This window comes from Ruditapes philippinarum, unplaced genomic scaffold (assembly GCF_026571515.1).
Source record: "Ruditapes philippinarum isolate M1 unplaced genomic scaffold, ASM2657151v2 ctg2833_1_1_1_1, whole genome shotgun sequence".
In the NCBI taxonomy this organism is placed as follows: Eukaryota; Metazoa; Mollusca; class Bivalvia; order Venerida; family Veneridae; genus Ruditapes; species Ruditapes philippinarum.
Genome location: NW_026862236.1, coordinates 13,463 through 26,688, shown reverse-complemented (window position 1 = coordinate 26,688; position 13,226 = coordinate 13,463). Strand labels below are relative to the sequence as shown.

General features: G+C 30.3%; 1 protein-coding gene across 2 annotated transcripts in view; it reads right to left on the bottom strand.

The window, feature by feature from the left end:
• The window catches only part of LOC132718349 (voltage-dependent calcium channel subunit alpha-2/delta-3-like), a 57,398-nt gene extending 48,350 nt beyond the window's left edge, over positions 1-9,048 (bottom strand). Inside the window, exon 1 of one of the 2 annotated variants that reach the window (XM_060702045.1) lies at positions 8,760-9,048. In XM_060702045.1, coding sequence (XP_060558028.1) covers positions 8,760-8,884 — 125 coding nt within the window. In that variant the 5' untranslated portion in view covers positions 8,885-9,048. The remainder of the gene's footprint in view (positions 1-8,759) is intronic. The other variant, XM_060702046.1, reaches the window with a different exon arrangement.
• Positions 9,049-13,226: the final 4,178 nt, after the last annotated feature.

Sequence of the window (13,226 nt, the reverse complement as noted above, 5' to 3'; positions counted from 1 at the left end):
AATGATTAAACAATGCATATAGAGTCATCCGTGGTAAATGGATATATATAGTTACCGTTGCTTACACATACAGTCAAATGTTGTTAATCAATGTACATAAGAGATGACTAGTCTTTGCACATGCAATATACAGGGGTCGGAAGTGGCTTATCAATAAGCTTGGTTTATACAGAATTTATTTTAGTTCGATTGTGTAGGAAGCTATAAGCTTATAGACACAGTTTCGAATCCGTTCCTGGAACCAACCAGTACTGAGCAATGAGTGTAAAGTTTCTTGCTCAAGGAAACAACGACTTGCCCCTGACGGGGTTTGAACCCATGCGGCTAGCGATCATTAGATTACTAGTCCGACGCGTTAACCACTCGGCCATGCCGCCACTTTAAGCTTGTAATCAACACGTGGTAAATTGGTGAATACAAAGTGGGCGGTAGTTATTCAATGACACAACTGTTAATAAATTTACATGTACACGAAAAAGATATATATGTGGTAATAATATTGACCGTTAACAATTATCTGTATATAAAATGGTAATCAACCATTTATAGACTATATCATTATGCATTTTAAACCGAACGCAGTTATAATATGAACGTAACTATACCATAAACAACAGGGAAATCAATGGCATTTAGATGTTCAGATGTTGAGTATAATAGTATAATTGAAGTACAACAATATTACGAGCATCGATTTTTCCTGTTATTATTACCGGGTTATTTCACAAACGGGTTGTTTCCTTCTCAGAAGATGAATAATTGAGAGTATGACACGTTTATGACTTATTTTGTCTTATTATTCTCCTTGGTCAATAATTGTCAATCGAACCATACTTCATCTTCATTTGTATCCTCGCTTTAAAGGACATTGATGAATTTAATTGTTAGGAAAACGCTATATTTGTGATTACTTAATTTACTTTGAGGTATAAAGAGGCTTGTATAAACTAATATATACTATCGTAAGGAAAAGCAAACTCAATCAATAAGACATGTCTTGATAAAAAACATTTCTTAGCACAGTAAATGATTTTGCAAAAGAGCTCCGCAAAGGTGTGGTATACATTTACAAAGCACGTAATAGTGTCTGTAAACTATAATAATATATAAATTGAAATTGCTTTTCAACTTAAGTATTTATTATTCAATACCATCGGGCATACATTTTATATTTTTCGATATCTGATATATCATACTGTTCACAAAGCTTACAAAAGTATAGACGTTTATAAAAATTTGCAGTCAACACAGAGAAAGTAAAGTGCCAGACTCAATTGAGAAAATCGTATTCATAGACATGGTAATAAATCATGCTTTTGGAACCTAAATCAATGTTGACATAAGAAGTTAATCCTCTCGTAAGTTCCATTTTGCATCGGTGTGTTAACTTCTTCAAAAGGGAGCCAGTTAATAATGGCTTTATGATTGGGTTATCTTTTAAAATTACGACTCTTAATTCGAATATAATAAAGCGTATAATGTACATATTCAAGGATTCAATGTGGACATTTAATATATTGATTAGAATAAATCAATTGACAGTGCTGTGAGGACATTCTACAATAATTTAATATTGTATGAGGGTAAATGCGCGGTTGGCAATGATCATGCGTGGTTGATATGCAAGTTCATCAAATATAAATGAAATTGTTTGGTATATTGAGTACTATGATACCCTTGTGTGCCTAGTATGGAGTGATTTCAACCCACATCAGGAAAATAAGTTGCAGGCTTGTCGAATTGTTTACTAGCAAGGTAAAGCACTGTATTTCCGTGGTCGTATTATTACACATTTTTCTGGTCTTTCGATATCATTGATTCCAGCACTTTTAAGTGTTGAAAATTGAGTACCACTCAATTCGGTACTTTGGGCGTTTGGGTGTTGCACTTATTCATTATCTCTCATGTACAGAATCAATCACACCAAGTCTGCAATTTTCATTTAATTTTGTTGTGATTAATGCTTTCGAGGGATCGCCCCTTTTCCAGATCTTCGTAGTAATTTGTTATTGTACAGTTCTTTTTTCAACCGCGACGTTTTCACGCAAAACACTATAATATTGATTTCATATACCTAATTAAGAGCTAAAGTGATATACAAATATTTCTGTTCATCACGTCAATTCAATTAAGCAAATTTCTTGTAAAGGTCACCAACATTAACAAGCAATAAACAACATTATTTGGATTACCATATTTTCTATTATCGTTTTCGCCAATTAGGCTTATTATAGAAGTACCATTTTGAACAGACTAATATTATGATTTAAACGTTGTTAGTTTATTTTTTTCATAAAAATGACCATAGGCTTTGACAATATTATCATATTTTGCTTATATAAATAAATCGAATGAAAATTATATCTATACTTATAATTCTGATTAATATGTTTTATAATGCTCATAATTCTACGAGGTAACATGTTTTAGCTTTGTATATTTAAGAAGTAATGAGAGGGGAATTTAACAATAAATAACGTTGCTAAGATGCAAACATCTTGTTCTATAATCTGGTTTGTATAACTTATTTTGCTTCTATTGGAATTTAAGTCAAACATACATTGAAAGTGTCATATGGCGAAGGTCTCGGGTACACGATTCTTCATTTACTTAAGCATAAACAGGAACGTGGGTAAAACGACCGATCTTCCGTAAGTCACATGAAAGAACCCCAAAGCCTTGACGTGATGGTGAAGAGGTAATGACTTAAAGTCGTCAATTTAATCCACTTGATCACAGTTAACGCACACCAAGTTGTATATGTTAGTAAGATAAATGAAAATGGCAGCGTTTTGAGTTATACAGCTTAAAAAATGCTGGAATTTTGCAAAATAAAAATAAATACATGTAAATAAAATATATTTAATAAAATGAACAAAAAAAATAAATAACAAAAATTACTGATAGTGCATCGTCGGATACTAACGGCTAGATTAGCATGTAACCTATGTTAATATTTCGGGAGTGGGTATCTGACGATTAATTAAACTTATTTTGTGAATTATATAACAGAAACATTGTATATCACAATTCTACCGACAATCGATCGAGCGATTATAAAACAACAGACAACATAATTATACCTTTTATTAATAAAAAAGAATGATATTGCATTAGATATAGCTCTAGATCATTTCAAATGTAAATTAACTATGGTGGCCATAGATACTTAATGTTGAAATTCTTAGAGGACACAATATTTAACTGCAGCCTTATATAGACAGACAATTCTATACACTAATCAATAATTTGCTATAAAATGTCATAAACCAGGCGCTGTAATACAATATACCACATTAACAATACAAACAAAACAACTAAAAGCTACTCAAAAGCCAGGACGCCATTTGTTTAGCAATACATTAACGATCAATTCAAGAAAACTGCTGATATTGCATAACTAATTTCCGATATTGTATTCTGCCTTCTTGTTTATCGTCTTTTCAATAAACCGCAATTTAAATGAAACAACCTAATCAAGATTCTAGCATCCATTGTAATTTACCATTTTCTTAATTGTTGTCACGTACAAAAGAAAATTAATTCCTGCCATAGTGGCAATGAAGATTAGAAAATAGATGCTGCGAATCAGAGCTACTTCATACATATTGATCGAATTAACAATGTCATTAATTGAAACAAGACGTTTGATGCACTTGATTCAGAAAAGCAATCCAGTGCTTGCAAAGAGCCTAAATAAGGGGAACGTACGTAGGTCTCGTGGTTAAGGTGTCTGCCTATCATTCCAGGGACCGTGGGTTCTAGCCCTACTCGGGTCACAATCATGTTTACGAGTAGCAAGCCCACACTATTTAGTGCCTCCATGCGTATAAACGAATATTGACGAATGCGAAATGATGATGAATTATTGAGTTTTCTGTTCTGAAAAATGCGCACTTCATTATGCATGGATTAATGTCGACATTGGCCATTAGATGAATAAATGAGTGCGTCGTATCAATATGATCAGTTTGTATAACTGATATGGAGTTGGCAGTAATTTGAATATATCAGGTCTGTTAGACAGATACTGAGAGTAATTTGCAATGTATGCTAATTTTGTTGATCGATTCAATAGTCCCTTCGGAAAATACAGCATTACTGTAAGCGATTGCAATTATTTATTTATAATGCATTTACCCTTAACTTGTTTTGCTATATTCTAAAGCCTACAGTAAAAAAACACAACAAAACCAAAGTATGTGCCATATATAATGTGAGAGCAATGATTTGGAAATGTATGTTTGCCAATTTAATCTACGAGAGGGGTTTTGTTTGCTATATTTGTGAATGTACTGAACGAAAACAAAAATTCTACATCGCACTCAGTTAAAAATAAATAGATATAAAATTTATCTCACTTCTGTTTTTCAATAGCTAACGAATGAAAACCATAGTTGAAAAAGTAGAGGATAATGAAACAAGTTTACATGAGGGTTGAAAAGATCTGCTGAGTTTAATTAACGAGTTGATCAACAATTTTGGTGATCATTAGTAGCTGGCATTATAATGTTTCACTCAAAGAAATCAATAGATTTACTAATTATCAATCTAATAGCATACAAACGTGATATATCAAGTTAATATGAACAGTGACAGTAACAATTGCACCAGTTTTTCTATAATGGGGTCATTTTGTAGCACATTACTTTACAATGCATTTGAACAACGCATATAATGTTAAATCAAAATAATACTGCTTTATGCTTATATCTAATTTTGAACAAAAAGTCATTTTTTTGAAGAAATGCGAAAATCCGCTAATTTCGATAGACGCCCAAATCTAACATTTAACATCTAAGTTCGAATTGATGCTGTTTGACTTGTAACTCAAAACTACCTCAATGTGCTTTTCAATTCTTTGTATCCTTCGACGAACCAAATTCCAAGTTTAAAAAATCTACAGAACCTCGAGGGAATACTCCGTGTTTATTCATTATTAGATCTGTCGGAAATATTACAAAATCGATGTAAGTGCATTAAAATTGCAAATGAAATGATACTTAAATAACAGAATGCATATTATCTCACATTAAAATGTAAAATGTCTCCGCTATTTTAATCTGAGTCATGTTTTGTATTTCAAAATCAATAAAGCGACCGTTTTAACTTACGCGGGTAAGTTTGTGCGTTATATGACGTCCAAGACACGTCGTTGATTTCTTCGACATTAAACTTAAAACGCATTGCTGAAAATTGGTTGGTTCAAGGAACGGATTCCAGAGTGTGCCGTTAGACAATGGTTATATACCAGACAACTTTGGCTTGCCCGGCTATAGACTTCACGTGTATATTTAAAAGAAAATCAAATAAAAAAAAACAATTAAAGAATACATAGAATTCTATACCTATCAATGAAATTTTCAGTGTCAGTTCTAGTCGTGCGCCGCCATTTACAATGTAACTCAATGATAATAGGCGGGGTTTTCCGATAACGGCACAAATCTCAACTTTTCGGATTAGTAATTATTGTCGAGTGTTCCGAGTAAAAACGGAATACCGAATGTATATATACCGAGTGTAATACCGAATGACACCCTTAAAACGGAAAGAATGGAAGGAATTTTATAACGACTTACCCTTTCATAGGCTTTGCCTAATTTCATAATAAAAATAAAAATAATAATAATAATTATTATTATTATTATTATTTTATTATTACATTTGTTTTTACAAAATTATAACTAGTACAGTTCTTTTCATCACGTAAGTGAATGAAAATTAATTAAAACTTTTGCATCAGTCTTATTTGTAGATAACTTATATATAGCGTACGGTACACGTACAGATTTTGTGTTTGTTTGTTTGTTTTTTCCATCACTTTTTTCTATTTCTGTTCTCTCATGGCAGAGCACATTGTATCGGTAACACTTCACGACATTGATTCCCCTGTCAAGAAATCACGGTAATCTCGCATTTCACCTCAATCATGCTTAAAATATTGATGTTACGACGAATGTTACAGACAGAATAAATTCATACCGATCAAGGGAAATTGTAAATTTCGAAAGGGTTAATGGCTTAAAGCGATTGTCGAAAGAACTCCGTCCTGTTAAACAGGCACTTAGTTAATCAAGAACGAGAAAACAATAAATTATTCCTCTTTCTGTTTTCCAAACAGAGAAATTATCAACTTAAAGATGTTTAAGAAAGAAACTTTTTCAATTTGTGTTTGTTTTGTCTGATTGATTTTGTTACACGTAATTCCCAGTGTTAAGACAGCAATTTGGGAGATCTAAAATGAAAGATATACTGGTGTATCATTAAAACAAGATATATTCTTTAAGTTTTGTAACAGTCTTTTTCGAAATGATTGATACTATATTTAGAATAAGTGGATGTATATTCGTCATATCACGGCATAATACAATTCAGTCAACTACAGCCAACAAAATTATCCGAAAGAACAGATGCTTTACCCGGGATTCAATTGCACGTGATTAGAATACCTAACGACAATAAGACTCTGTTCCAATACTGTGACAATGCTATATTTGTATATCTTTCAAAGATATAACATAATACTCGTATTTATCAAAAATGTACTTCTGAAAATATTTTTATCCAACAGATACATAATTGTGCATTTGCAAACTCGTCAATAACGATTATTGATAATAAATAATGACATTCGAAAAGAAATGAGCAACAAGATGAAAAATAAAAACGCACTTGATAGAAGATGTAAGACTTTTTTTGTTTATTTTTCCTGTAAATCGTGTAAACAGCCAACAACAAGCCTTTACCTTTTTGTTGTGTGTGTTTTATTTATTTATCCTCGCCACCGGAAAATACCATATGGGTGAGCAAACCCCCATGTATAAGTATATAAATGGCATGTCGGTGTCGGTGTGATAAAGATATCGTTAAGCCGAGAACTGGAATATAATTGCGAGGCTACGCCTGCCTATAGTATACCAGAATGAGGGAAGGCATGCAGTATTCACTATCATCCTGACAGACGTGTGTAATTTATCCTACTATACGTAAAAATACATATGGATTGTGATAGAAAGTAATATCTCCACATTGATATTTTCTCTAAAGGTGATATTCATGCGCCTATGGTGATATACGAAATATATCTCATTGGATATTCTCTATAAGGGTAAGAATCATTTAAAATATATAAAAGCATATACATGTGTATAGGCGATTTATATTGAAGCATGAATTGTATCATAATATTAATAAATGTTTTCATCGGCATAAGTGTAGAAACCGGAATGCAATCGGTTTTGAAAAGCAACTCGTCTTAACACATTGGATACCCAACTCTCTGTTATAAATGTTACAACGACGTTGTTGAATGTCGCATTATACGCGGCATATACCGATCTGCTTCTTTGTGAGACGATAGTACATTCTTTTCAAATATTTCCTTGTAAGTCTTTATAATAAAATGAATTTTACACATGATATTGAGCCGTCAACTCTCGCGGGAGTTTTGCAGACGCAATTACATAAATAAACATGCGCTACCTGCCCGGCGTTTTATATCAGCGTCACTGATTTCTGCAGTTGTAGACAAAATTTAAATTGCTTGTCTACATTCATATAAGTAAATGTATTTTACTTGACATTATGTTACAAAACTATATATCATGTTTGAATAACAAGCGTTTATTAACGTTTACAGTTTTAAGATCTTGAAAAGCTGGCGCGACTTTTTCTTATTAAAACTTAAGATTAAATCTGCACGATATTGCTTAAATATGAGAATATACAAATGTTAGGACAAATAATTATATTAAAAACAAACACAATTTTAAATATCAATAAATAAACGTCTACACGGGTGACTGATTTAAGATATATAGATGCATGTATAATTCTTGATGTAATCAGTCGTCACCTTAGTGCAAAAACTTAATAACTACTATTAAATAAAGAAGCACTTATTATGTTATTGCACTAAGGTGACGAACTATGTGATAATATAGATAAAATTTACAGAAACGATTGCGGCCGGTTTCCTTTTTCTTTCTTTTTTTCTTTCTTTTTCTTCTTTTTTAAAACTTTTTTTTATTGTTCTTATCTAGAGTTTCTACAGTTCGCTTGAATTATTTAACGGGTTCGAGCTCTCTCTGGGGACGACTGGCTTTCTTCACAATAGAAATTAGCTACACGGAGTGATAAATTATTCATGGAATAAGTGCCTTTATTCTATTGGAATTGTCGTACGTTTGGAGCCCTTACATTTATAAGCTTGTTCATGTTGTTTGATGAAGAATGTGTAAGTGTTGGTAAGCGATTGATAGAGGAAATCATAACTTTGATATAAGATATACATATATGGATATCTGCTTTACACTGTCACATTAAATTATTTGCAAGAGCAATGTATACAATTACATGTATAAGCAATCATATTAAGAAACGAATAGTGAAACCTTTAAACACCTTTTTTTTCAAAATCGCTGAACAAAAAAGTAAAACAATACCATTTGCAGGCTTGAAAAGCTACGCTTACGCCTGCCCTGGTGACTAATTTTAAACATTATATAGTTTCAACAGTATAAAGTACTGAAGCCCTTAATATGGTAGTGTAACGTATATTAGTAAATGATTTTTTATATGTATAATGATTCAATTTGCATGATTAAGGGTAAATACTTATTCTTAGATAGCAAATGAATGTTTAACATGTGATAAAAATCTTTACTTATTTTAGTTTCATTTTTTCTTGTCTGCGAAAAGAAGAAGAAAAAATAAGGAAAAAAAGTAAAGTAAAAAAAGTAAAAAAAAAGATGACTTACGTTCGCATTAGTGGGTAGACATTCTCAGGATTCGGTGCTAGGACAGATCCGGTATACATAATAATGTAAATGCAAGCCAATCTGTACGGTAAATTCCTCATAAGTATTTTATTGAATAATTCCATGATATTGAGACGTATTCCGTGAGTTTGAATAAACTTCTTTTATGATATCTTTCTGCTTTATGTATTTCCTGTTTTTTATCATAGCACACTCAGGTGGTTTATTATTTTAAAATCTTCAGACGTTTATTTATATTGAATTAAACACGCACATTACATAAACGATACTTTCCACAACAATTATCACTGTTTAATAAAAGGTGGGTTTAGTGCTTTACATATTTAGCTTAGTTAACATAGCGAAGCAAAAGTCATGAATATATTACAATAAAATTATATGTCATTTTTTAAACAGTTATTGTCTTTAATCAGTTTTACAAATTTACACAATGAAATTAAAGCAATACCATCATTGTCTGAAAAGTTCAGTCATTTAAATTTTAGTTCAAAACCTCATTTTTCAGCTTAAAAATCTTAACTTTCTGTTTTGTTTCCGAAAATAATATTTTCATAATCCTTTATGATATTATTTATTATACGTAGAAAAAAAAATTTCCGACTACTATTATGATATAAAAAGTATTACAACTTTTATTTATAAATAAATCAAATAATAATAATAAAAAAAACACTTTCAATTCTTATATCAAACGTCACTTATATTTCATTTTAAACTCGTCTGCAAGCGAATATCCATGCCTTTAACATGTTATCATAAAACGTATTATTCCATCAATTTCTTAATACGAGTCTCACTTTCCATTTCGTTATAATAATGTTGTTAGAAAATTGCGGCTGTCTTGGTTACGGAATCGGTTTCATTTCCCTTTACAAACGTTGATCATTTTTTATTCAACATCCATTCATGTTAAATCATAATATTTCCAATAGTCTAACACTGTCCGAAACGTTATAGTTTCACCGGCACACTGTATCAAATGATCGGAAATAGATTCGGTACGCTCCGGCTTTCTAGCTTCGATCAATACGTTATAGCTAAACCATGCGTGTAAGGACCAATCAATAAACAAATACCATAGATAGGTAAAAAGTGAAAATTCAATAACTTCATTGATCAAAGAATAATGCGAAGTGATGGATATTAACCGACGTTGTTATTTCTAGCTAACTATTTCCAATACATATCGAGTGCCATGTATGGAGGCTAACGGAAACCGTACAATTATCGACTTATAGCTATTATCGCTTCAAATTTGAAAGCGTTTCTATAACAAAGATCGCAGATGGCGATACGATCGCCGGTAATTATTTGATTGCCTCGTATAAAGGCTAATCAATATAATTATCAGTTTTGATAATTTTATCGGTAAAATAATTCTAAAATTAGTCGCATGACTCCCAAAATGTAAAACTTCATTAATAATTGAGTGCGTTTTATAATTGTTTAAAACTGCATATCGGCCGTACAAATACAAAAAAAAAAAAAATGTTCATGAATTCGCAAAGATTATAATAGAGTTGCGATGTTTCGCTGATTTAGCATATTGTCGAGGATCGAATAACTTAGACGGAATAACAACGATTCAGTATGACTATATGGTATAGATAACACAAAAGTAAACAGAGTAAATTAAAACGCCACAAAACATATGTGGATATGTCTTTTTCCCGAATAGATGTATAAACATATCAATAAAGGATATTCAAGTTTTGTATCTATAAATACATGATTCAATTTCATCGAGTGGCATGAAATATAAAACTTTTCATATCACAAGATGAAAATAAATCCTGTGCTTATAGGAAAAAAAATGAAAGACTACCCCTTAAATTCTGTTTATTTGCTGAATTTAGAAAAAAGTAGTCCGGCAAGACAGTAGTGTAAAAAAATTGGAATTTGTACAGAAAATAAGCATAATATCTCATCAATATTTCTCAATATTTCATTTATAAGTATATAATAAATATACACATTTACAATACATATAAAGCATTTTATAATAAAGAAAAGGATAAGAATGGAAGTCTAAGTCGTATGAATGAACGAATGAATGAATGAACGAACGAATGCTTGAGTGAGTGAATGAAAAAATGAGAAACGAACGAATGAACAAATAAAAGAAATAATGAATGAAAGTATGAACTGAATAATGAACAGTCGAACAAGAGAGCGAATGATAGAATAAATGAACGAATGAACAAACGAATTAACGAATGAAAAAGTGAATTGATTAACGAATGAATGAATGAATGAATGAATGAATGAATGAATGAATGAATGAATGAATGAATAAATAAATGAATGAATGAAAAAATGAATGAATGAATGAATAAATTGATTAATTGCTTCCTAATTATTTCATTGACAATATTTAATTAAAAATACTGACTGGGCTCGTGCATTGGGGATGCATTCATTAATTGATGCTGTTTCTGCAGTGACTATTTTAACATCTTTTGATTCTCATTTGCTACTTATTATAAATATGTACTAAATTGAAATGGCTTAAATAAAAATATATTAGGAATGCTTATTTCACACTTAGATTAATATGAATTACAATATTTTACAGTTTTATTTCTTCTTATATATCACGCGTGTACTTTAGAGTTATTTCCCATTACCATTTCCCTTAAATATTACTACAAATGCAAAGCCTCAAAAATAGCGAACATCTGTTCATTTTCATTAATATCGATTTATTTACAAAAAATAGTCTTAAAGATTTTGTTCTTCTCGCCAAAAGACGATTAAAACAATAATAACAACAACAGCAGTAGCTTCACATATTAACTAAACATCTCTGTTAGCGGCCATGTATATGCACGAGGGGTTGTTAAAGAAATTATCTCACACATACTTAAAAACATTCAGAATTTTGAGAAACATGTTGTTACAAAAATATATATTTTATACGTCAAATATTTTAAAAAAATTCCGCTAAAAGCCCATCACTAAAACGTCTTTAATGCAATATCATTACACACTTTATCACATACCCGCGCCGCTTTTATGACTCCGTAAATTTTGTATTGCACGGTCGTTCATATTATTTTGACGCGACGTCATTCCCGTTATATAAACACAGCTTTATGACCCGCCAAATGTTAGCGTGATACATGTACATGCACTATAGGTGTGTCGATGAAAAATGATTCTTATTCACTTCAAACGGTCTTTATTTTTGGTATGTGATAAGAATAATATTACTTGCATAATATTATTTCATTCAACTCATTCAATAAATTCAGTAATGAACCCACACTCATTCAATGTCTTATATTTCCGGCTCAACAATATTTTGACGTCGACGCCGACAAAATATGTTTTAATAATAAATAAATAAATAAATGAATAAATGAATAAATGAATGAATGAATGAATGAATGAATGAATGAATGAATGAATGAATGAATGAATGAATGAATGAATGAATGAATGAATGAATGAATGAATGAATGAATGAATAAATAAATAAATAAATAAATAAATAAATAAATAAATAAATAAATAAATAAATGAATGAATGAATGAATGAATGAATGAATGAATGAATGAATAAATAAATAAATAAATAAATAAATGAATGAATGAATGAATGAATGAATGAATAAATAAATAAATAAATAAATAAATAAATAAATAAATAAATAAATAAATAAATAAATAAATAAATAAAATAAATAAATAAATAAATAAATAAACAAACAAACAAACAAACAAATAAATTATAATATAACATAAAAAAGAATGGAATAAAAATGTTAAAATATTATAATAATAATGATTTAAAAAAAAGATGATTTAGAAATATCATTTTATCATTATATTACCTGTTCGACACCAAATTCACATTTTACTATTATGGGTGCCGAACATTTTTTTATATATATATATTATCATTTTTTTAACCTTTGGGGTATTATTTACCTGGTTTTGCTCTGTTTAATATATTTGTAAGCAATTTTCATTGTCATTAAATATCGTCTTGCATTTCTATATTCTTGACTTATTTTTGCATTTTTGTGATGTATCACGCGATGTAATTTTCTGTCAAAAAACATAAAAAGATCCGAAAGAAATATTACCATAATGCATAATCACGAGCTGACAGAGTTAAAAAAAGAAAGAAAATGATTTGATATTTGTCATGTGTGTAGGAATTTGATCAATGTAGTTTTATCGTGCCAAGCATCTTCGTAAACTATAAGAATGACATTTGTTCATTTAGCAAAGGATATAAGAAATAGAGAAAGATGTTTATGACATTTTAAGAATAAATTTAAATTCAGTTATCGCAAAAAAAGTATAAAACAATGGAAACAACATGAAGGCGTGTTTATCTTTATCCGTTTATCTTAATTAGAATGGACATTGCAAAAACGTCAAACATAACCTTATTAGAAACGGAATATTGGTTTACAAAAAATGTTCTAAGGAGCT